This window comes from Schistocerca gregaria, chromosome 8, assembly GCF_023897955.1.
Source record: "Schistocerca gregaria isolate iqSchGreg1 chromosome 8, iqSchGreg1.2, whole genome shotgun sequence".
Taxonomy (NCBI): Eukaryota; Metazoa; Arthropoda; class Insecta; order Orthoptera; family Acrididae; genus Schistocerca; species Schistocerca gregaria.
Genome location: NC_064927.1, coordinates 506,001,346 through 506,028,670, shown reverse-complemented (window position 1 = coordinate 506,028,670; position 27,325 = coordinate 506,001,346). Strand labels below are relative to the sequence as shown.

Here is a 27,325-nt window from a genome sequence, read left to right as displayed (position 1 = left end):
ATCATTTCATCCTCATCACGAGCACATGGGTCGCCCAATGTGGCGCCGACTGAAATAAGACTCACAGTCGGCGGCCAAACTTCCCCAGATGGGGCCTCCCAATGCCATAGGATTGTTTCATTTCATCCTGACACTGGACCTGAACACCCTTTGTTATTCCTCTACTGTGTCACATATGATGTAAATGGGCGCAACGTGCTGTGACAAAAGCAGATGGCAATACATCAAGTGTCCTCCCATGCCCTCTGTGCCAAACGAAAAAAAAAATTAAATAAAAAAAGTTACATGTGCAGGAATGTCCTGAGGACATGGACCTACATCATGCACAGATGCGATCAACTGCAGCAACAGACAGAATGTTTGAATCTGCCAGTAACCATGCTGCAAAGCTTCAACAGCTAAGACAGTATGGCTTCTACCCACAAGCACAAAAGACTCCGCTATGGCATGAGACATGCCTTGAAATATTGATACATCATCAGATAGTGAATTACATGCGTTGACACCAGGGGATACGTTGCAATGCAGCCATGTATATCAGCACATACATGACCTCATTTGATACATCAGCATCATGAATGCTCACCACAGTGTGTAACACTTTCAGGATTTTTTTGGGGGGGGGGGGGGGGAGGGAGGGTGGCTATAACACCTGGTAGAGTCCATGTTGCCATCAGAAGGCAACACACCCAGATATACATATAATAAAGCAGGGTGTAAGTATGCATGTCAGGGACTCCTCCCAAACCTCTGGATCGGTTTCAACAAAATTTTGTTCACAAACAGCAAACTTCAAGTATCAGCGCTGTGGGGTTTATAACCTCCTCGCTCAACCAGGATCAGAGATACAGGTAAAAGCGAGTTTCATAAGCCCCTGCTCTACTTGATGGCCTGCATGACAGTTTTGTTATATGTGAATGGTATCGACTGCCTTATCGACATGCTTTGCAGCACAGCCTACACGCCAGGGGGAAGAAATGGTTTTACAATACCTGCCAGTGTGACCGAGCAGTTTTAGGTGCTTCAGCCTGGAACCGCGCGACCGCTATGATCGCAGGTTCGAATCCTGCCTAGGGCATGGATGTGTGTGATGCCCTTAGATTAGTTAGTTTAAGTAGTTCTAAGTCCTAGGGGACTGATGACCTCAGGTGTTAAGTCCCATAGTGCTCAGAACCATTTGAACCTGACATCTAGGCTGCCCAGCTCAATGGAAGGTTGTGTTGGAGCCTCTCTGGTGCCTCTACCTTGTCCTTTCACCACACATACAAGATGATCATGCGATCTTCAGTTACAGGTAGGTGGAACAGCGAAATTAACACACTTACTGAGGTGAAAGGAAGTGTGTGTGTGTGTTGGGTAATATCTTAAACTAATCTCAACAAGAGTATGGCAGACAGAACCAAACGAAAAAATAGTCCAGAAAATCACTATACGCAGGTGAGCGACTGCAACACGAAGATGCTGAATCAAGGATAATTACTGATAAGACAAAAAGACGGTGATCTGTCACGTAATACGTATGGTCTGCCCGGTACGTTGGTGTAACGTCTGGTGCCTGACAGGATGTAGAAGGTGTAGAAGACTAAGACTGAGAGATGACGACGTCTCTACGTATTGAAAGGTAGAATAGGTGTAGTCAGTGGAAAGGAAATGAGTCGAAAGCTGTCTCCCCACTTCCTAAATTGGCACAAAAATAATATAAATGTAAGATCACCACCTAGAACTGATTATTTAGCTCACTGATATTAATTACCAGTGGTGTAAGTAGTTGAATTTGTAATGCAGAATAGTTACGACACAGATTATGTGTCTAAAGTGGTTTCGTAGATACGAGGGGCGCTCAGTACGTAATGTAACACATTTTATTTCCTGAAAGCATATTGGTTTTATTCAGGATTCCAATACACCATATTGTTTCTCACTACTTTGCTTACAAAACCCTATTTTCAACATAACCTCTGATCAATGGACGGGCTTATGTCACCATACTGGCAGGACCTGTGATCCCACACGTTACCACTCTACCGGTTGACGTCGGAGCCAATGGCTCGCTACAGTAGTGACCTCTCCATCGTCCACGTTCTGCTTCACGTGGAGTGCCTCCTCCATTGGGCCAAACAGGTGGAAGTCAGAAGGTGCGAGATCCGGGCTGTAGGGTGGATGAGGAAGAACTGTTTTGTGCGCAATTTGTGAGAGGCCCTGTGTTGTCATGCAGAAGGATACGCCCGTGTCTGACTGTGGACCCATCCATCACCTCGAATGAGAGTGTCCTCACGTTCCAGCACTGCACGAGTCACAGCTGTGTGCGGCCAGCCGGCGTGTGGGAGATCGGACAACTTCGCGCGAGCTTCTTGCGATCATGGAAGACGTCTCCTCATGCTTTTGTTGAGTACCAGGTCTTCATAGACATTCTGGAAGCGTCTGTAAATATCTGCGATGCTCTGGTTTCCCCGCCAAAAGAACCTCAGTGACTGCTCTTTGTTTGGAACGCACCTCTGTTACAGACGCCATTTTGTAGGCTACATTTAGCGTCGCCACTTATCGGCACTTAATGAATGTGTAGGGGAATATTCCACGATGTCCCACAACAAATTCCGCATTTTTTCAACCGAAATTGGCCGAGAAAACGAATGTGTTGCGTTACTTATTGAACACCCCTCGTTGCAGTCTGCCCACCTCCTCGCATTGTTGATGGATACTCGTCATTTGTGCGCTCTAAGCGGCAGAATAAATCTAATAATTGTAACAACTAACAATAGCAAATAATGTAAAGTATGAGCCAGAACTTAACCAATTAAAATTAATGAAAATAGTAGCTGTGGTTTAGATGGATAATGCGACCCCTCGTAATTCCCAGAGGAGGGTTTATCAATGTACACATTACTTGTTAAATAAATATATGTGCGTGTGCGGGGGGGGGGGGGGGGGGGGGCGGGGGGGGGGGTGAACTTACCTTGAGTGTGACGACTGGTCCAGGCTGGACGCGCTCCAGCAGGTCTCCAGTAGGATAGCCCACCACTATGTGGTCGCCGGCGGTGAAGACGGGTGGGTTGTCGTTGACGTCTTCGATCTGCAGCACCACACTCATGCTGGTGTTGTCGTAGAACAGATACTCTGGCCTGCACAGGGAAACAGTCTAGTCGAGAAACCGCCTACGCACAGAACAGCACAACAGTCCACAGGAACCACGTCAGCGCCGTAAAGCTGTTGCCCACTATGGTCTATTAAAAATTAGTGTAGGGTTACTACACTACTGACCATTAAAATTGCTACACCACGAACATGGCGTGCTACAGACGCGAAATTTAACAGACTGGAAGAAGATGCTGTGATATGCAAATGATTAGCTTTTCAAGGCATTCACACAAGATTGTCACCGGTGGCGACACCTAGAACGTGGTGGCATGAGGAAAGTTTGCAACCGATTTCTCATACACAAACAGCAGTTGACCGGCGTTGCCTGGTGAAACGGTGTTGTGATGCCTCGTGCAAGGAGGAGAAATGCGTACCGTCACGTTTCCAATTTTGATAAAGGACGGATTGTAGCCTATCGCAATTGCGGTTTATCGCTGTGGTTTATTGCTGCTCGCATTGATCGAGATCCAACTACTGTTAGCAGAATATGGAATCGGTGGGTTCAGGAGGGTAATACGGAACGCCGTGCTGGATCCCAAAGGCCTCGTATCACTAGCAGTCGAGATGACAGGCATCTTATCCGCACGGCTGTAACGGATCGTGCAGCCACATCTCGATCCCTGAGTCAACAGATGGGGACGTTTGCAAGACAACAACCATCTGCACGAACAGTTTGACGACGTTTGCAGCAGCATGTACTGTCAGCTCTGAGACTACGGCTGCGGTTACACTTGACGCTGCATCAGAGACAGGAGCGCCTGCGATGGTGTACTCGACGACGAACCTGGGTGCACGAATGGCAAAATGTCATTTTTTCGGATGAATCCAGGTTCTGTTTACAGCATCATGATGGTCATATCCGTGTTTGGCGACTTCGCGGTGAACGCACATTGGAAGTGTCTGTTCGTCATCACCATACTGGCGTATCACCCAGCGAGCTAGTATGGGTGCCATTCGTTACACGTCTCGGTCACCTCTTGTCCGCATTGACGGCACTTTGAACAGTGGACGTTACATTTCAGATGTGTTACGACCCGTGCCTCTACCCTTCATTCGATCCCTGTGAAACCCAAGATTTCAGCAGGATAATGCGCAACCGCATGTTGAAGGTCCTGTACGGGTCTTTCTGGATACAGAAAATGTTCGACTGCTGCCCTGGCCAGCACATTCTTCAGATCTCTCACCAATTGAAAACGTCTGGTGAATGGTGGCCGAGCAACTGGCTCGTCACGATACTCCAGTCACTACTCTGTGGTATCGTGTTGAAGCTGCATGGGCACCTGTACCTGTACACGCCATCCAAGCTCTGTTTGACTCAATGCCCAGGCGTATCAAGGCCGTTATTACTGCTAGAGGTGGTTGTTCTAGGTGCTGATTTCTCAGGATCTATGCAAGCAAATTGAGTGAAAATGTAATCACATGTCAGTTCTAGTATATTTGTCCAATGAATACCCGTTTATCATCTGCATTTCTTCTTGGTGTAGCAATTTTAATGGAAAGTAGTGTACTTCTCTAGGCACACGTGTAGGCACGAAGCCGAGGTGGACATCCCACAGGAAAACCTCCTCATTACATTTACGTGCAGACTGAAGCGACGAATGTAGATTTGTACCCGCGTCTGCCACTCATTAGGCGGAAGCGCTAACCACAATGCCACCCTGGCACAATAACTTTGCACAACTGCACGGACTAACCAGCATTCCTGCCTCCTCAGTCCAACTTTCCATTCACGCCTCAGAACACTTGGTACTCCCCCTAAAATTTGGATTGAAGAAGGGAAGGGGGGGGGGACTGCTAGGGTAGTCCGTGCAGTCTTGCAGAGCCAATAAGCCAGGGTGGTGCAGTGGTTGGCGCATCTGCCCAGTGAGCGGGAGACCCGGGTTCGAATCCTGGACTTCGTAGAAATTTTCGTTTGTCGCTTCAGTCTGCGTATACATGTCACAGATGTTTGAGACCTGAAAGGACTTCGGGAAACGTATTGTTTCATTTGACACACTCATTGTATTACATTTAATTTAGCTCGTGAAGCATTCGGTGCACAAGGTGGAACAAATGGCTAATGGAGTAGTTAATCAGTGCTGCTACCACAAAACTGCAACTCGTGAGTCTTCACATGTACCAGCGGAAAAGTTAGGTAAAATAAGAAAAACACAGTCCATAAGACTTGCCAGTGTGTGGTTGGATTTCAGAATATTGGCTTCGTCGCTGTCCAGGAGCCAATAAACACAGCTGTTGCATTTAACGCTAAATGAAAGCAGTCACAAGTTGTGCAGGCAGGAATTTGCAGTGAAATAATGTCCACTTCTCAGTTTTTTCAGACTTAATTTCTTCTATTAAAAGAAACTGAATATCCTTCCTTACTATTCACAGCATTATACTATTAAAGTAACACATGTCAGTAGGAGAACGTAAGTAAGTCGACCAGCATCACGTGTTCGTTTCACCTTTAGGAAATCCACGAAAATTATTCAAACTGTTTCTCCACACTTCTAAACTGAAGTCGCTGGTATGTGGAACAAACGATATTTTTAAATGCAGAACAGTTCATTGTTGCCTACCCAAATTCTGTCAGAGTCCAAACACTGGACAATGTTTCAAAACCTCTTTGATATTCACGAGCCCAACTGAATACTTAGCCTGCCGAAGTGGCCGAGCAGTTTTAGGTGCTTCAGCCTGGAACCGCGAGACCACTACGGTCGCAGGTTCGAATCCTGCCTCGGGCATGGATGTGTGTGATGTCCTCAGGTTAGTTAGGTTTAACTAGTTCTAAGTTCTAGGAGACTGATGACCTGAGAAGTTGAGTCCCATAGTGCTCAGAGCCATTCGAACCATTGTTTGAACTGAATACTTAGAAAATGTTTCGGTTACACACACGAGGGTACTTCCACACTGGCCAACTCGGCTGACAGTGTAGTGACAGGACTCAGGCCGAGCCTGTTGTTGGTTTTTCATAGGCATTTCAGGGCGGACACTCTCAGTTTTCATTTTAGCTGTACATCTACATCTACATCTACATGATTACTGTGCAATTTGCATTGGAGTGCTTGGCAGAGGGTGCATCGAACCACAATCATACTATCTCTCTACCATTCCACTCCCAACAGCGCGCGGGGAAAACGAGCACCTAAACCTTTCTGTTCGAGCTCTGATTTCTCTTATTTTATTTTGATGATCATTCCTACCTATGTAGGTTGGGCTCAACAAAATATTTTCGCATTCGGAAGAGAAAGTTGGTGACTGAAATTTCGTAAAAAGATCTCGCCGCGACGAAAAACGTCTTCGCTTTAATGACTTCCATCCCAACTCGCGTATCATATCTGCCACACTCTCTCCCCTATTACGTGATAATACAAAACGAGCTGCCCTTTTTTGCACCCTTTCGATGTGCTCCGTCAATCTCACCTGGTAAGGATCCCACACCGCGCAGCAATATTCTAACAGAGGACGAACGAGTGTAGTGTAAGCTGTCTCTTTAGTGGACTTGTTGCATCTTCTAAGTGTCCTGCCAATGAAACGCAACCTTTGGCTCGCCTTCCCCACAATAGTATCTATGTGGTCTTTCCAGCTGAAGTTGCTCGTAATTTTAACACCCAGGTACTTAGTTGAATTGACAGCCTTGAGAATTGTACTATTTATCTAGTAATCGAATTCCAACGGATTTCTTTTGGAACTCATGTGGATCACCTTACACGTTTCGTTATTTAGCGTCAACTACTACCTGCCACACCATACAGCAATCTTTTCTAAATCGCTTTGCAATTGATACCGGTCTTCGGATGACCTTAGTAGACGGTAAATTACAGCATCATCTGCGAACAACCTAAGAGAACTTCTCAGATTGTCAGTCAGGTCATTTATATAGATCAGGAACAGCAGAGGTCCCAGGACGCTTCGCTGGGGAACACCTGATATAACTTCAGTTTTACTCGATGATTTGCCGTCTATTACTACGAACTGCGACCTTCCCGACAGGAAATCACGAATCCAGTCGCACAACTGAGACGATACCCCACAGGCCCGCAGCTTGATTAGAAGTCGCATGTGAGGAACGGTATCAAAAGCTTTCCGGAAATCTATTTTTACGACACATTTGCACTTCCATGGCGTATGTGGGAAGAATATGCGATGACAAGGCAACTTCTATTTTGGAAAATATGGTTCTGTGACTACTGTATGGTTTACCTTGCATTGACGGCGCAAAAAATTATGAACACTGCCCACCTAGTGGCATTACGAGCACGTGGCGTGGTAAGGAAAATATGTAAGCAGAGCAGAGACGAATGGGGAATCCTTCTACTGACGATACATACGATGCGCGACTGGGAAAATACACTGACACAAGTGACTTTCACAAAGGGAACGAGCATCTCGGAAACGGAGAAGCTGGTACACCGTTCACGTGCTAATGTCGTGAACATCTGTGGATATCAGTTGAAGGACGGCGAAACAATGAGTAAGCGACAAGGTGTTGGACGTCTGCATCTCATCACAGGACGCTGAAGTTCTGAAGAAGGCTTGTCCGCTCTGTAAAGCAGGTTAGGCGGGTGTGTGTAGCAGGTCTGACAAGAGACTACAGTGCTGGTGCACGCACAGGTATTTCGAGGCACGCCGCTCAGCGTATTTCATTGATCACAGGGCTCTACAGGAGATGAGAACTACTTATTCCGATGTTGACCCAAAGACTTCGTCAGTTACGACTTCAGTGAGCAAGAGACGATCGAGTTTGGATCGTGGTCCAATGGAAAAGTGTCACATGGTCGGGTGAATATATATGTATCTGGTCGATGGCCGTGTCTAGATGCGCAGCTGCTCGAAACATGCCCTGTGCCACGGGTGTAGGCAACTGGAGGCAGTGCACTGTTATATTGTGGGTGATATTCACCTGCGCTTCCAAAGCACCTGTGCTAGTATCTCAAGGCATAACGTCAGCTGTGGATTATGTGAACATTATTGCTGCCCACCTGAATCCATTTATGATTGGTTTCTTCCCTGATGGTGGCAGCATTTTCGAGCAGCATAAAATATCCATCTTGTAAGGCCCCAATCGTGCTACACTGGTTTGAGGAGCATGATAGTGAATTCATGTTGATGTCTTGGCCATCTAACGCTCCTGGGCTCAACCCGATGGGACACATCTGGAAAGCCATTTGGCACCAGCTCCGGCCTCACAAACCACCGGCCTGTCCTTTGCAGTATGTGTGTGGTCTTTGCAGAGACATCTGTTGCCATATACCTCCAGAAACGTACCGTGGACATGTCGAGTCCATACCACGCACAATCACTGCTGCATTGCGTTCCAAAATTGGCCCAAAACACTGTTAGGCAAGTGGTCACAATGATTTGGCTTATCAGTGTATATTCTTCGAGCTTAGTCCACCCCCTCAGCTGAATGGTCAGTACGTTTGACTGTCATGCAAAGGGCCCAGGTTCGATTCCCTCTCTGAGACTGGGTGTTGTGTTGTACCCATCATCATTTCATCATAATCGACACGCAAGTCGCGCAATGCTGCGTCATCTAAAAAAGAGTTGCAACCTGACAGCTAAACTTTCACAGGTGGGGCCTCCCGGCTATGTTCACTTCATTTCAAGCAAATGTTTAGTACGGGTATTTTTTCAAACAATACCTCATTTATGTCACTTGTGAACTTGCTGGACATAATAATTCATTATGCAGTACTGATTCTTCATCAACTTCTGGCTTTGTATTCTTTAGGTATGAAAATCTTCAAACATCGATCTCACTCAAATGCATTGTTTTACAGAGTAATGACTTTCATAGGTTGCAGAGCAGATATATCTACGTATTTTGAAATCGTGATACTCAGCTTTAGCTGCCTAGGAAGGGCACTTAGCTCGTGAACCTTGTGAAGCCCCGACCTCTGCTGGTCTCATTCTACTGTCAGCATCAGGTAAATAAACATGGAAACTTTTGAATCTCAAGAACCGTGCTGTTATGTTGAACATGTGGTTTGGAGTTTGTGCACGAGGGCTTCATGTCACACTATGTCGATGTTATTTAGAATGTCTAGAAACAGGAACAGCGTTATTGTGTACATGCCACTGCTTCTTTTAATACATTTTTCGTATTGTTCTGAATCAGTGCAGCAGTGTATATCTTTGATTTTTCAATTCTGAGTTGACTAAATATTTCGTTTGCTGTTGAGTTTATCTGGTTTGCTAAATATTCCAGTTTATCAATACGCTTTGCAAATCCTTCTTTTCTTTACTGTAAATGTATTAATGTACTACTAATAAGAGATAAACAGGTGAAGGTCAATGCTGTCAGTGCAGCAACGAGCGTCATACATTATCAACCAGAAAGGGTACCACATAGAGTATTGAATGGCTGAGCGAGGTAGATACACAGAGAGAGAGAGAGAGAGAGAGAGAGAGAGAGAGAGAGAGAGAGGAAGTGAAAGCTGTCTTTTATGTTTAGTGTGCTGTGTGATCATCATAATTTAAAAATATTGTGTCATATATCTTAAAACATACTGTGCAAGTTTCAAGGGCGCACTCTCCCATGTCCTGGACTTAAGGGAGCCATATCCCACATACAAACTCCTCATAACAAGAGAATCAACATATCTTTAATATTTACAGAGACGCAGACATGCATGTTTTTAAGCACCAGTCGTATAGGCTGCCCTGCTAGAGAGGTGTTTTGTGTGGAAATACTACAAAACTGCCTTATCAACATGATTTGCAAGACAATCTACACATCAGGGGCAAGAAACAGGTTTCCAGCCCCTGACATATAGACTACCCAGCACTGCAGGTATGTTGTGTTGGAGTAGTATCAGCCTGATTTATCGACCTGCTTTGCATGGCAGCCTATATGTCATAGGAAAAGAAGGACATTCAAGCAGTTGGTACATAAGCTGTGCTGTGCAAGAGGCATGTTATGTTTGTAGTACAAGCCTGCTTGAGCAACCTCTTCTGCAGGGGCTACACATGCCTGAGAAAAGGTTGAGATGGATAGATGAGGACAAGGAGAGAGAAAGAGAGATAGAGAGAGAGAGAGAGAGAGAGAGAGAGAGAGAGAGAGAGAGGGGTAGGAGCAGAACAGATGAATAGGAACAGAGGGGCAGGACAGGATGGTTAGGGACAGATGGGGCAGGAGCAGGTGGATAAGGAGAGAGGGTACAGGAGGGGATGGATAGGGAGACAGGGCAAAGGAGGCGACATAAAGAGAGAGGGGGAGGAGATAGATAAAGAGACAGAAGGTGGAGGAGATGGGCAGAAAGAGGGGAGGGAAGAGGAGATGGTCTAAGAGGTGGGAGGAGCAGATGGACAGATAGGGAGGTGAAGAGGTGATGGGCAGAGAGGGCGGGGGGGAGGAGGTGGACCAAGAGGTGTGTGCATTGCATGTGACATAGAAGTGGGGAGGCGAATTGGCTGGGAAAAGGTTAATATATTATGGAAATGTATGTATGTACGGTCCACATCTCCTCCTAAACCACTGGATCGATTTCAGTCAAGCTTGGTACACATACTACTTACGATTGGGGTAAGAACCACAAACCTACCAAAACTGTAGGGGTGTGGGTGAAAAAGTAGCAAAGCTCACGACGCGCCAATACCCTGACTATATTGCTCCAGTATTTGAGAATGTGAGCACTTAGTAACTTGCAATAAGCTTTATACATAATTTACAAAACACTTTATCGTTCACACTCCACACAAAATGATGAAATAAATTTTTTTATCTCTTACTACATTTCCGCCCGTCACGCACGAGTAGTTGAATTGCCACTTCGGGCATGACGTTTCAATTGATTACTTCTATACTACTAACTTTATTTGCAATACATTTTGCAGACAGTATTCACATAGACCACTGAATGTTAATGCACAATTATAACATTGTACAACTCATAGTTTGGGAGATTCGTGAAAAACAGAGATTCGTGAAAAACCGAAGCTTCATGCATGACTTTTAGTTGATTTCTTTTTTACTGCTAATTCTATTCGCAATACACCTCTCAACAGAGAGTATCCACATGCGCCAATGCACCTGCAATATAATATCATTGTTCGGCGCATAGTTCAGGAGACAACGATATAAACATCGAGCCTCGTAAAAACGAAACTGCAGGTCAGAATTCGCTAGAGATACAGACGAAATGTGTGTACAACTATTTGTGTGAAATATGTTAAATATAAGTGAAATACGTGTGACATGTGCACACATGTGTGAAGCAACGGGTGAAAACCTCCTCCTAAACCCCTGGATCGATATCAACCAAAGTTGGTACACGTATTATTTACTATGTGGAAAGAAATACTGTGGGGGTAAGAACCACCAATCCCCTGTGGGGGTGGAGGAGATAGCGTGTTGATGGACAGAGAAGGAGGACGAGAAGGAGACGAAAAGGGGGCAGGGTGGGGGTGGGGGAAGGAAGAGCTAGACAGAGAGATTGGGAGGAGGAGGAGATGTGCAGCGATAGGAGGAAGGAGAAGATGGACAGAGAAAGGAAAGACGAGGAGAGTAGACGGAGAGAGGGGCAATAAGACAGGGACAGAAAGAGGGGGTTATAGGAGGTCGACAAAGAGAGACGGAGATTTGAGTAAGTACATAGCAGCACAAAGTCGGGTACTCATCTGGTATTATTTTATACTGAAATACGCGTGCCTTTGCGTCCATCATTAATGCATCTGGCTTTCAACCACTCATGGCGCAGCGAGTATACGGTTCTCTGCCATTGGCGGAAGATATAAACAGAATGAAATATATGAATCTAGCAGATTGTCAAATGGCGAAACGTGTTTACTTTCGGAACTTGTCAGGGTGATGACTGAGCTCATACAAATGTGTATTTCATTAATACAAGTGACTGTTGCCACGAGTGTGTGTGTTTACATTAAACAAATTTATAAATTATTTACTTTCTTTACAAAACATTTAGATATCTTACTTAAACTGCGTTGGGAGCTATGAGATAGTATAGTGAATCGTACACTAAAACCCTAGGTATGCAAATGATCAATATTTCGGTGCAGTTCTACGAAATAGGTAGAGTAACTTCATCTACATTCTGTATATAAAGAAAGATTCTGTAGTACGCATCTTATTCAGAAAAAGCATATGAATGTTAGTTATTTGCAAGAAGATTGTGTATAAGAGAAAAACATCTACGACCACTTGGAATGTGACAGCGGTGTGGTCTATCCAGGAATGAGGCCCGTCATATTCCGGCTGGTACACGCAACGACTGTCGTGCAAGTGTGAAAGTGACGGATTGAGGAAAGCAAAACTTGAAGTGATACAAAATTTCAAGGGCTCCAAGCAGCTAGCACCTAAGAGGACAGACACGTCTGCTCGACCAAGGAGGAGCAGGCAACCACATCATGTAGTTTGAGGCAATTGACAGAACAGCTCGCAGTCAACGCGACGACGTTCGGAGCACAACGGACTATCAATGCATTGACAGTGATCCACACAGTAACAGAATTGTACAGACAGACGACTCGCTGTTCTTAATACATAATCGCGATGGACGCTTCCATTTGTGTAGGCTCCTTCATAATCATCATCATACTGAGGTGATGGAATGGGGTGCCACTGGGTACACAAAACCATCATCTCTGCTTCACATAACCGGTAATTTGGAGAGCAGCCGTAACATTTCTGAGGTGTTAAGGGATGTCCCCTTGTTTCAAGGCCTCTGAGCGGCATCTTTCAGCGAGATAACACAACACCGCTTATCGTCCATGCCGCCCCAACCGACATCGATAAGAAGCTGCGGTAGCGTAATCCTGGACAGCAATTTCTCCAGCCCTCTTATCAACTGAAAGCACGCGGTCATGCATTGCGAAAGGACTGGCACAGCGCCACTCCTCAACTACGGTACTGCAATTGATGAACTTGTAACAGTAATATATTTTGCCTATCATCTCATTTTTCTGCCACCATAATTTAATATCGATTAGATATTGTATACTTTGACTGTGAAACCAATGATTAACTATTATTAGTTATGCAATACGTACTTGATCATTTGTTTCATTGCAAGTATGTTGCCTAGCAAATTATTTTCGTTGTTAATGCTTGTAGATAACTGATCTGTTTCTGCGGGAATGATTGTTAATAAATTCCTGAACGTGGGTCTTCAACCACACAAGTAGGAAATTTGCGAATTCCTATAGCTTGGCGCCTTTGTGTTGCCTTGGCGCACTGTGAGGACAGTTTGAGGATTGACCTGAGGTCGACATTCCCCGCCAAATCATGAGCCACACTATCCGTTCGAATTCGGCGAAGAGGTTTTCTCTGTGGGTCGCATTGGGACAATGGATGACGTTTGAAAAACTGCGCAATGTTGCCGTAATACTGTTTTCTAATCGATGTTATCCCAGCGCCAGAAACACATGTTGATCAACTGAATTCGTAATCTGAACTTCTTACCTCGGCCGCTAACGTCCTTTCACATTTCAACGGTGGAGCCGATCGCTCTGGGCTTCGAAGTGCTAGTTAAAGGCACTACCTATTGCAATTGCAGCTCCATCAGTCAGTAGCTTTTGTAACTACAGTTTTGAACTCCTGTGTAAAATTCTTGCTGTTTTACGATAAACGTACCGTTTGTTACATTCTCCCATCGAGCTACTTTTTCATCATCTGTAATATTTCTACATACATACATACATTAATCCTTCTTCCATAGATCATGAATACGACATTTCGTAATTGTGTTTAAGATTTCACCTTAACATAAGTTTTCTTTACACAAGGTAATTTTTAATTAATTTTTTTACCGTTACCACTTTGTATCTAAGCATTCATCTATGTAGTAAAAGGATTGGCATTCAGAAATTCTTTTAATTTGCTTTTAAATATTGGTTGGCTATCTGTCAGACTTTTAATGCTATTTGGCAAATGAGCAAATATTCTTGTAGCAGTGTAATTCACCCCTTTCTGTGCCAAAGTAAATTTTAATCCAGAATAGTGAAAATCATCCTTTCTTCTAGTGTCGAAGCTATGCACTTTGCTCTTGTTTTTGAACTGGGATGCGTTATTAATGACAAATTTTATAAGTGAATGTTTGTATTGCCAAGGTACTGTGAATATCCCGAGTTCCTTAAATAAATGTCTGCAAGGTGATCTTGGGTTGGCTCCTGCTATTATTCTGATTACACGCTTTTGTGCAATGAATACTTTCTCTCTTAATGACGAATTACCCCAAAATATGATGCCATATCAAAGCAGTGAATGGCATAGTAGTCTAATTTAGGCATAGTAGTCTAATTTACTGATATGTTTATCACCAAAATTTGCAATAACCCTAATGGCATAAGTAGCTGAACCTAACTGTTTCAGCGGATCGTCGACGTGTTTCTTCCAATTCAATTTCTCATCAATTACTTATTTGTTACCAGCCCAATGATCACATTTGTGATATAGGATTTGTCAGGGTGCATTTTAACAACTATATAATATCTTTACAAAATTTTTATCTGTGCTTAATTCATATGAATCTATCTTATGTTTAATACAATATACAATTAATAAGTGTTTTTATAACATAATTTCTTATGTGCTTGACAGACATATTCACTGATGTAATTTCATTTGTCACGTTAAGTTAAACATATATTCTTATACAGTTGCGCAGAGATATTCACTTATGCTGTAATAACATTTGTCAAGCATGTGGTTCTTTATAACAGTTTTAAGTTTATCCTCATTTTCCAGCTCTTTGATATGTTTTGGTAGTGCATTAAAAAGTTTGATGCCTTGATTACATACATGTTTCTGACTTCAGGTCCTTGTTACAGCTTGTATGTGGAGATCTTTACATTGCTGTGTATCGTAATTATGGTAGTCTGTATTGCTTTTCCTTTCATCCTGATTTCTTTTGATCACCAACAGACATTTCAGAATGTATAATGATGGAATTGTTAATATTTTCAATGCTTTAAAAAGGGGCATGCGATGTGTTTCAGGTGGTCTCTGCATCATTATCCGAATAGCGCGTGTTTGTAATTTGAAAATCTCATTTAGATGACAATTTGTTTTTCCCCAGAATACTATCCCATAGGATGTAATGGACTGAAAATAGCCAAAATATACTAATCTGGCACAGACATTACTACAAACTATTGAAATTATTCTAAGTACAAAACATGCTGAATTTAGGTTTAGTGCTAAGCTCACCACATGGTCCTTCCAGTTTATCTTCTCATCAATGTCCATAGCTAAGGAATTTTGCACACTGTACTCTTGCACACACCCAGAAATTTTGAGCATTCTGCCTTAGCAACAGACTTCCATCCATAGTCTATATTTATCAATGGTGTTATGCCATTTACTGTACAGAACTGTATAAACTGTGGTTTCTCAAAATTTTGTGAGAGTCCATTTGCAGAGAACCGCTTAATAATTTTATGAAATACATTATTTGCAGTTTCCTTAGCTGATTCTTGCTTCTTTGGTGTGATTACTATACTTGTATCATCAGCAAAAAGACCTAACTTTGCATCTTCATGAATGTAGAGTGACAAGTCTTTAATATATATTAAGAACAACACGGGACTCAAGACTGAACACTGCAGGACACTATTCTTGTTACCTCCCCAGTTAGAGGACTCTGCTACTTTTTCCAGACTATCTGTACTGTTAATTTCAACCTCCTGCATTCTTTCAGATATGTTTGAGTTAAAAAACTTTTGCACTGTCCCACTCATACCACAATACTTAAGCTTATCTAGAAGAATTTCATGCTTTCATGATTCAAAAGCCTTTGAGAAATCACAAAATATCCCAATGAGTGATGTTCAATTATTCAATGCATTTAATATTTGGCCAGTGAAAGCATATATAGCATTTTCAGTTGAAAAGCCTTTCTGATAACCAAATTGACATTTTGTTAGTACTTCATTTTTACATATATGTGATGCTGTTCTTGAATTCACTACTTTTTCAAGAAATTTAGATAAAACTGTTAGAAGTGACATTGGGCAGTAGTTGTTAGCATCGTATCTATCCCCTTTTTTATTCAATGGTTTAACAACAGCGTATTTCAGTCTATCTGGAAAAATGCCCTGGTTCAGTGAGCTACTACATATGTGGCTGAGAATCCTACTTATTTTTTGGGAACAAGCTTTTAGTAATCTGTTGGAAATGCCATCAATTTCGTGTGAGCTTTTACTTTTGAGAGAATTTATTATTTTCCTAATTTCAGTAGGAGAGGTGGGTTGAATTTCAATTTTATCAAATTGCATAGGTAATGCCTTGCATTTTCTAATGAAAGGCTGGATCCTATTTTCTCTACAACACTTAAAAATGATTATTAAAATGTTTTCTACTTCTGACTTCTTGTTAACAAACATTTCATTTTTGTTTGATAAAAATACTCTTCCCGTGCTATCAGTTGCCCTGTTTCCCTTTTCACAATATTCCAAATTGTTTTAATTTGATTATGAGATGTGCTAATCTCAGACATAATGCACATACTTCTGGACTTTTTAATAACTTTTCTTAATACAGTTCAGTAGTTTTTATAATGTTTCACTGTTTTGGGATCATTACTCCTCCTAGCTATACGATACATTTTCCTTTTCTGTTTACAAGGTATTTTTATCCCTTTAGTAAGCCATGGATTTTTACATGGTTTCTTACAATTATATTTCACTGTTTTCTTAGGGAAACTGTTTTCAAATATACTCACAACGGTATCATGAAATAGGTTAAATTTTAAATTAGCATCAGGTTCCCTGTACACTTCATCCCCGTCTAATTGTTGCAAGCTTTCCCTAAAATTTTGAATTGTTAAATCGTTAATGGGACGCACTGTTTTGCAGAACTGTTTTGTATTACTGTATGGAGCTATATCATATAATGTAACCAGCTGTGCATCATGATCAGACAGACCATTATTAACAGGAGAAGTTTTTATTTGATTAAATTAATCTTGGTCTATGAAAACGTTATCTATCAGTGTGGTGCTTTCCTGTACCACCTGAGTAGGAAAATCAATAAATGACGTCAAATTGAAAGAACCAAGTAATGCTTCAAGGTCAAGCTTTCTATCGATCTCTTTCAGAAAATCTACGTTGAAGCCCCCAAAAACAATAATTTGCTTTCGCTTGTCTGACAGGCAGCACAACAAAGAACACAAGTTTTTCAAGAATAGTTCAAAATTTCCGAATGGGGACCTATACTTGGCTCAATTATAAAAGTGCCATTATTTAATTTAGGTTCACATGCAAATGCTTCTATATGTTGCTTTACGCAAAATGTTTTAGTTGCCAAATTTTTAACACCATGATTGATTTTAACATATATGGTAACTCCTCCTCTCTCCATAGTGTCTCTCCTTACATCTGCTGAAAGCTTATATCCACCTACATTCACCATTTCCATACCTGTGATCCAGCCACTCACTGATCAGTCTGGCCTGGCAACGGAAGACAGCAAAACGAAAGCTGAAATTTTTTAATTTAGCATTTGAGAAATCTTTCACGCAGGAGCATCGTACAAACATACCGCCGTTTTTGAGTCTCGTACAGACTCCCGTATGGAGTACATAGTGATAGCCATCCCTGGGGTTGTGAAGTAGCTGAATAGGTTGAAAATAAATAAATCGCCAGAGCCTGATGGGATTCCAATTCGGTTTTACAGAGAGTACTCTACTGCATTGGCTCCTTACTTAGCTTGCATTTATCGCGAATCTCTTACCCAACGTAAAGTCCCGAGCGACTGGAAAAAAGCACAGGTGACGCCTGTATATAAGAAGGGTAGAAGGACGGATCCTCAAAATTGCAGACCAATATCCTTAACATCGATTTGTTGCAGGATTCTCTAACATATTCTCAGTTCGAATATAATGAATTTCCTTGAGACAGAGAAGTTGCTGTCCATGCATCAGCACGGCTTTAGAAAGCATCGCTCCTGCGAAACGCAACTCGCCCTTTTTTCACATGATATCTTGCGAACCATGGATGAAGGGTATCAGACAGATGCCATATTCCTTGACTTCCGGAAAGCGTTTGACTCGGTGCCCCACTGCTGACTCCTAACTAAGGTACGAGCATATGGGATTGGTTCCCAAGTATGTGAGTGGCTCGAAGACTTCTTAAGTAATAGAGCCCAGTACGTTGTCCTCGATGGTGAGTGTTCATCGGGGGTGAGGGTATCACCTGAAGTGCCCCAGGGAAGTGTGGTGGGTACTCTGTTGTTTTCTATCTACATAAATGATCTTTTGGATAGGGTGGATAGTAATGTGCGGCTGTTTGCTGATGATGCTGTGGTGTACGGGAAGGTGTCGTCGTTGAGTGACTGTAGGAGGATACGAGATGACTTGGACAGGATTTGTGACTGGTGTAAAGAATGGCAGATAAGTCGAAATATAGATAAATGTAAATTAATGGAGATGAATAGGAAAAAGAATCCCGTAATGTTTGAATACTCCATTAGTAGTGTAGCGCTTGACACAGTCACGTCGATTAAATATTTGGGCGTAACACTGCAGAGCGATATGAAGTGGGACAAGCATGTAATGGGAGTTGTGGGGAAGGCGGATAGTCGTCTTCGGTTCATTGGTAGAATTTTGGGAAATGTGGTTCATCTGTAAAGGAGACCGCTTATAAAACACTAATACGACCTATTCTTGAGTACTGCTCGGGCGTTTGGGATTCCTATCAGGTCGGATTGAGGGAGGACATAGAAGCAATTCAGAGGCGAGCTGCTAGATTTGTTACTGGTAGGTTTGATCATCACGTGAGTGTTACGGAAATGCTTCAGGAACTCTCTAGAGGAAAGGAGGGGTTCTTTTTGTGAATCGCTACTGAGGAAATTTAGAGAACCAGCATTTGAGGCTGACTGCAGCACAATTTTACTGCCGCCAACTTACATTTCACGGAAAGACCACAAAGATAAGATAAGAGAGATTGGGGCTCGTATAGAGCCATATAGACACTCATTTTTCCCTCGTTCTGTTTGGGAGTGGAACAAGGAGAGAAGATGCTAGTTGTGGTACGAGGTACCCTCCGCCACGCACCGTATGGTGGATTGCGGAGTATGTATGAAGATGTAGATGTAGATTGTATGATGTTCAGACAGGCATAGTACATCTATTCCACCCTCAGTTTTTAAATCTTCTAAACAAACAAGAACCTCATCTACTTTGCTGTTTAATCCCCTGATATCCTGATGCAATATATGAACATTATTTTTCACTGTGCTTTTATGTGAATCTTGTGACGTACCAACCTTATTTTTCACTGTACTGTTATAAGAATCTTGTGATATTTTCTCATTTCTAGTACCTGCCTGTCTGAACTTCTCATTGGACACTGAATTAGCCTAAAGAAGTACCCCCATGAGTTTCAGTGCCCCCTAAAGATTTTGCTATTATTCCAGCCAATTTACCCTTCCCTTTCCTATTGAGATGCAGGCCATGTATTGTGAAGTCCCATCTACCAATACCATCAACAGGAACCACACCTATGCTTGACAAAGTAGCTGCCCGAAGTAGCTGTTCTAGCTCCATACTGACCCTCCTGACAGAGCTGTTCAGTTGGGGCCGGTCATACCGCAAGAAACTAAGAACCAAGCCAACATTTGTATGGTTCGTTGCAGATACTATTTTTACCAGGTCACACTCAATATTGTAGCCCCTGATGTCTATCAATACTTTTTCCCACTCCACCCACTACCACAACATGATCCTGATTTGTAAGATCCTTGCACAATGATCCTCCATACTGTATTACTTGGCTAAGACATGCACTGCGCTTGAAAATACTTGTGACCTGCCACCTGTCACCTAATTTCTGCTGCAAGATCTGACCCACACCTCTTCCATGGCTACTAGCTAACAACAGAACTTTCCTCCTACTTTCTACTTTTTTTTGCAACAGTGGGTTTCCTAGTGAAAGTCTGTTGAGTAGTGAGCACACTTACATCTACTTGAGCCTCTTCCTTAGCTGACTGAGGTAGCAAGGCAAATCTGTTGTTTGTGCCAATGATGAAATTGTCTGATACTGTTTTCTTTCTGTGGCCCCTGTTCCTTGCTACCACTTCCCACCTGTCTTCACCCTCCTCCCCCCCCCCCTCCCCCCATTAATTTCATTAGTTCCTCCCTAGCACTATGCAGTTCAGCCTGAAGGACTCTAATCTTCCCTTCCTGTTTCGCTATTTTTCTATCCCTTGAACATAATCTGCATTGCCATGGACGAGACCCATTTACAAGTCAACATCTCTTTTTCTCAACACATACTAATCGTACAGGGATGACTGAGGTATCGCTAGAAAGGTATTCTAACAGGTTTTTGTCACTGCATACCGATTTTGTGCCAAAACGAACTATTTGTGGAAAACTTCAGCATAAAGTAGACTTTTAAGTATCATGGGCAAAAGAGCATCATAGGCGCCAAGCTTCACGCGTATGTTTTACGAAGCTAAGTTATTAATCACGAATAGGAGACTCCCTTTTCATATCATCTTATTATAAATACCATTTTATTTCTTTTAGAGTAATTATTAATTGCATGATTTTTATACAGCATTGTCATATTTAAGGACCATAACCATCGCGATAGCCGTTATCTCTGTCACTCGTACAAGCAGACATTTCTAAACGAATATACTTTCAGACACGACAAACATCCTGTAGAATTCTTACATTTATTACATCCGTCAGGATTACCACCATACAAACTTATACTAAAAACACTTTTCGTGTTGATCTGAATGCTAAACAGGTCTTAGTCAATGAAGCACACGTGGTTGTAACAAAACTCAATGGATTTACGATTAATGCACGGCTGGTTGACAGGAAGAAAACTTGCAATACCACGGGTGAACTTAACACCATCTTAGACGAGCATGCCTTCTCAATTGACAAGAAAATTGCCTTTTAAAAATGCATTTGCGGTCACTGTAAACGAGTCACAGGGGCAAACGCTTCAAAGAACATGATTGTACTTACGAAATTCAGTCTTTACTCATGAATAATGGTATGTAGTCTTTTCAGAGGTAACAAAACCAATTAACAGTTTTGTATGTCTTGAAGAAAATGGAAAACAAAAAGTACACAAAGATTACATTTTTATGTCAAATATTATATACATGGAGGTATTGCAACGCACCGTAAAGAATTTTGGTCAGAATTATGTACATGGAACTGTATATTCAAGGACGTATCGTAAAATTCATTGTTATTATTTCACGTCGTTTGGTTCATTTTTCAGGGCGATTTCTCTTCATTCGCACAACTACCGCTATTGCAATGACCACACGTATTCCAAAAATTTAAAACTACAAAAGCGTGTGGGTTCTTCACTGTTCCCCTGGTGAATTTAATTTTAAAATTAGGGCGTTCTTTGTTGTGCACATACATATTCTGGCACAGGGCTGACACAGCATGGACTGGCGCACATGCATCTGTAAGCCGAGCAGTATGATCAACTGGGCTAAAAAAGGGGCTGCTGTCTGAAGGGGCAGATCTGTGTATGTACTAAATTTTTCAACCTGTAAATTCACAAATTACCTACAACTTTAATCATGTATTGTCCCTGCTATACTGTATACCCTCTCTGTAGTTGTAATGGCCAACAGTGTAGAAACGGTTTTAAGTGGAGGTCTGATTACCATAGCACTGCGCTTTGGCGTGTGTTTCCAGCTGTAAGAATGTGTAATTTTGAAGCCCTGAACTTGTGCGTGGGCGGCACTACACGGCTGCTGCCTCTCACCAGTCTGGCTGGTCCCTCGTGTGACGTAGCCGCCGCCGCCGCTGCTGCTGCTGCTGCTGCTGCTGCTCTGGTTCAGGCTCGCAGGAGACGGACAGCGAGATGAACAGGCTGGTCGCGCTCTCGTAGTCCAGGCCGGTCACGTTCATCTCGCCCGTCGCTCTGTCCACTTGCACCCAGTCTGCAACGAGAGTGGCCGATGCACTGAGCTCACTGCAAGCGACAGTGACGTGCTCACTAAGTTTACTTACCATCATCATCATTTAAGACTGATTATGCCTTTCAGCGTTCAGTCTGGAGCATAGCCCCATTATAAAATTCATCCATGATCCCCTATTCAGTGCTAACATTGGTGCCTCTTCTGATGTTAAACCTATTACTTTAAAATCATTCTTAACCGAATCCAGGCACCTTCTCCTTGGTCTTCCCCGACTCCTCCTACCCTCTACTGCTGAACCCATGAGTCTCTTGGGTAACCTTGCTTCTCCCATGCGTGTAACATGACCCCACCATCTAAGCCTGTTCGTCCTGACTGCTACATCTATTTCCTCATTGTGGACACCCTCCTGCCATTGATCCCATCTACTAGTACCTGCAATCATCTTAGCTACTTCCATATCCGTAACCTCAACCTTGTTGATAAGGTAACCTGAATCCACCCAGCTTTCGCTCCCATACAACAAAGTTGGTCGAAAGATTGAACGGTGCACAGATAACTTAGTCTTGGTACTGACTCCCTTCTTGCAGAAGAGAGTAGAGCGTAGCTGAGCGCTCACTGCATTAGCTTTGCTACACCTCTCTTCCAGTTCTTTCACTATGTTGCCATCCTGTGAGAATATGCATCCTAAGTACTTGAAACCGTCCACCTGTTCTAACTTTGTTCCTCCTATTTCGCACTCAATCCGTTTATATTTCTTTCCCACTGACACTATTTTTCGTTTTGGGGATGCTAATCTTCATACCATAGTCCTTACATTTCTGATCTAGCTCTGAAATATTACTTTCCAAACATTCAATCGAATCTGCCATCACAGCTAAGTCATCCGCATATGCAGGACTGCTTATTTTGTGTTGACATATCTTAATCCCACTCAGCCAGTCTATTGTTTTCAACATATGATCCATAAATAATATGAACAACAGTGGAGACAGGTCGCAGCCTTGTCTTACCCCTGAAACTACTCTGAACCTTGAACTCAATTTACCGTCAACTCTAACTGCTGCCCGACTATCCATGTAAAGACCTTTAATTGCTTGCAAAAGTTTGCCTCCTCTTCTACACTCCTGGAAATGGAAAAAAGAACACATTGACACCGGTGTGTCAGACCCACCATACTTGCTCCGGACACTGCGAGAGGGCTGTACAAGCAATGATCACACGCACGGCACAGCGGACACACCAGGAACCGCGGTGTTGGCCGTCGAATGGCGCTAGCTGCGCAGCATTTGTGCACCGCCGCCGTCAGTGTCAGCCAGTTTGCCGTGGCATACGGAGCTCCATCGCAGTCTTTAACACTGGTAGCATGCCGCGACAGCGTGGACGTGAACCGTATGTGCAGTTGACGGACTTTGAGCGAGGGCGTATAGTGGGCATGCGGGAGGCCGGCTGGACGTACCGCCGAATTGCTCAACACGTGGGGCGTGAGGTCTCCACAGTACATCGATGTTGTCGCCAGTGGTCGGCGGAAGGTGCACGTGCCCGTCGACCTGGGACCGGACCGCAGCGACGCACGGATGCACGCCAAGACCGTAGGATTCTACGCAGTGCCGTAGGGGACCGCACCGCCACTTCCCAGCAAATTAGGGACACTGTTGCTCTTGGGGTATCGGCGAGGACCATTCGCAACCGTCTCCATGAAGCTGGGCTACGGTCCCGCACACCGTTAGGCCGTCTTCCGCTCACGCCCCAACATCGTGCAGCCCGCCTCCAGTGTTGTCGCGACAGGCGTGAATGGAGGGATGAATGGAGACGTGTCGTCTTCAGCGATGAGAGTCGCTTCTGCCTTGGTGCCAATGATGGTCGTATGCGTGTTTGGCGCCGTGCAGGTGAGCGCCACAATCAGGACTGCATACGACCGAGGCACACAGGGCCAACACCCGGCATCATGGTGTGGGGAGCGATCTCCTACACTGGCCGTACACCTCTGGTGATCGTCGAGGGGACACTGAATAGTGCACGGTACTTCCAAACCGTCATCGAACCCATCGTTCTACCATTCCTAGACCGGCAAGGGAACTTGCTTTTCCAACAGGACAATGCACGTCCGCATGTATCCCGTGCCACCCAACGTGCTCTAGAAGGTGTAAGTCAACTACCCTGGCCAGCAAGATCTCCGGATCTGTCCCCCATTGAGCATGTTTGGGACTGGATGAAGCGTCGTCTCACGCGGTCTGCACGTCCAGCACGAACGCTGGTCCAACTGAGGCGCCAGGTGGAATTGGCATGGCAAGCCGTTCCACAGGACTACATCTAGCATCTCTACGATCGTCCCTGTCATATGCCTTTTCTAGATCTATAAAGCACAGATACAATTCCCTGTTCCACTCATAACACTTCTCCATTATTTGCCGTAAGCTAAAGATCTGGTCCTGACAACCTCTAAGAGGCCTAAACCCACACTGATTTTCATCCAATTGGTCTTCAACTAATACTCGCACTTTCCTTTCAACAATACCTGAGAAGATTTTACCCGCAACGCTGATTAAAGAGATAACTCTGTAGTTGTTACAATCTTTTCTGTTTCCATGTTTAAAGATTGGTGTGATTACTGCTTTTGTCCAGTCTGATGGAACCTGTCCTGACTCCCAGGCCATTTCAATTACCCTGTGTAGCCATTTAAGACCTGACGTTCCACTGTATTTGATGAGTTCCGACTTAATTTCATCCACCCCAGCTGCTTTATTGCACTGCAATCTATTGACCATTTTCTCCACTTCCTCAAATGTGATCCTATTTCCATGATCATTCCTATCCCATTCTACCTCGAAATCTGAGACATTACTGATCGTATTTTGACCTACATTGAGCAACTCTTCAAAATATTCCCTCCATCTGCCCAAGGCATCCACAGGATTCACCAGCAGTTTTCCTGACCTGTCCAAAATACTTGTCATTTCCTTCTTACCTCGCTTTCGAAGACTGCTAATTACACTCCAGAATGGTTTTCCAGCAGCTTGACCCATAGTCTCCAACCTTTTTTCAAAGTCTTCCCAAGATTTCTTCTTGGATGCTGCAATTATCTGTTTGGCTTTGTTTCTTTCTTCAACATAACTTTCTCTGTCTACCTGAGTTCTTGTATGTAGCCATTCACTTGCATAAAATATTAGTCACGCCATCAGGAAAGCACATATGTCACTTCGGAGAGCTTTAGTTCGTGTGGAAACAGATGCCTGGCAGTCACGTGGCATCCATCCTACGCTGACGTAAGTCACGGATGTTGCAGGGGACCGATTATTGCAACAATGGTAATTTATTTCGTAAGCCAACTCGCGACCTGCTCCTCATTTGATAAAGAGACAGCTGAAAGTGCAACCGTGGTAAAAGAAGGGGATTCAAAAAATGGCTCTGAGCACCATGGGACTTAACTTCTGAGGTCATCAGTCCCCTACAACTTAACTACTTAAACCTAACTAACCTAAGGACATCACACACAGCCATGCTCGAGGCAGGATTCGAGCCTGCGACCGTAGCGGTCTCGCGGTTCCAGACTGTAGCTCCTATAACCGCTCGGCCACTCCGGCCGGCTAATAGCGTGGGGAATTCTGCGTTTAATCGTTGTGTAAAATGCACTCCGGAACAAAAAATACGCCCCACAAAAGAATTATTCGAATGGGACGGAAATAAGTAGATGTGATGTACCTGTACAGACGAACGAATGATTATAATTTCAGAAAAATTGGATGATTTACTCCAGAGAAAGAGCTTCACACACTGAGGAAATCAATAATTCGTCATACCACCTTCGGCCCTTACGCAAGCAGTTATTAGGCCTGCCACTGATTGATGGTGTTGTGGCTGTTCTCCCGAGGGAAATTTTTCTGGCTAGCACTTTAGATCGTCGTTATTCAGAGATGGTTGGAGGGGCCTGCCCACTACGCTCCAAATGCTCTCAACTGTGGGATGTCTGGAGAGCTTCCTGGGCCAGGTAGTATAAAGACAAGCAGAAGAAAGGTAAACCCGTGACAGGTTGCCATGAAGGGCAGCAGAACGGCGTGTGCCGCAAGAATACTTCGGGTGACAACCAAACTGGTCCTGTTTCGAAAAGCAACGTTACCCTAGACCTCCGCTCTTGGTTATTGGGCCATATGACAGGCGACGTTCAGACTGATATCCTATCTCTGTCCAGGCGTCTCCAGACACATCCCCGGCCTAGAATCTCATTGACTGGAATGGAATTGTCTTCAGTAATAAGTCCGACTTCCAATTGAGCCCCGATGACCAACAAATACATATCTGGAGACGCCTTGGACAGTGGTGGGATACCAGCCTGACTGTCGCCTGCCATATGGCCCAATAAAGAGGAATGGAGTTCTTGGATAACGTTGCTTCTCAAAACAGGACTCCTTTGTTTTTCATCGGCAGAACCCGCAAAGCGGTACGTCGACGATGTTATAGGGTCCGTTTTGTTGCCCTTTATGGGAAGCCATCCTAAGCTTATATTCCAGTAAGTTAATGCCCGCCCGCACAAGAACAGAGCGTCTAATTCTTTCCTCAGCGCCTGTTAAACGCTACTCTGGGCAGCGAGGCCGCCGGACGCTTTCCCAGTTGAGAACGCTTGAAGTATTATGGGCACAGCCCTACAACTGGCTGCGGGTACTGAGAATCTGATTCGCCAGTTGGACAAAATTTGTCACGATATTCTTCAGGAGGGCATCTAACAACTCCATCAATCGAGGCCAAGCCGAATAAATGGTTATGTAAGGGCCAGATGTGGACCAACGCGTTACTGACTTGCTCATTTATTGAAGATATTTCTCTTGAATAAGTCATCCAATTATTCTGAATTCGTAATCATTTGTTTGTACATTACATGTACATTACATCTACCGATTACCGTCTCATTCGAATAATTCCTCAGTGGTGCGTTGTTTTTTTGGCCTTTGAGCTTATTTCGTAAGCAGCTCGTAACCTGCTTATTGTCTGATAGACGGCTGAGGATGCAACCATGCTCCAAAATGAGGGAAATGCTGGATTTAAACATTGTATAAAATACGTTGAAGAATGCGCGATATGTGTCACTTGCTAACGCTGTCAGTCTACCAACCGGCAACTGGTCACCTACAACGGATAGGAGATGGCCGGGCGAGAATGTGGTACGCATCAACGGGCGAAGATTAACCAACCACGTATAAAATGTTAAATAATATAAAACAATGCCGTGATATATTTGGCTTGGTCACGCACTAATCAATACTGTGCCGAATTGGGAACTTTTAAGTGGTGCATTAATGTAATTGTTACAAGCAAATGTAACGATAATGAATTTGAATTCTGACGAAGTGTTTA

The 27,325-nt window shown here is 43.6% G+C and overlaps 1 protein-coding gene across 18 annotated transcripts in view; it reads right to left on the bottom strand.

Annotated features, from left to right (window-relative positions):
• The window catches only part of LOC126284515 (mucin-17-like), a 321,811-nt gene that overhangs the window by 37,469 nt on the left and 257,017 nt on the right, over positions 1–27,325 (bottom strand). For all 18 annotated transcript variants that reach the window (XM_049983502.1, XM_049983491.1, XM_049983495.1 and 15 more), the window contains 2 exons: positions 21,823–22,000; positions 2,954–3,119 (listed from right to left, as the gene is read on the bottom strand). In XM_049983502.1, coding sequence (XP_049839459.1) covers positions 2,954–3,119; positions 21,823–22,000 — 344 coding nt within the window. The remainder of the gene's footprint in view (positions 1–2,953; positions 3,120–21,822; positions 22,001–27,325) is intronic.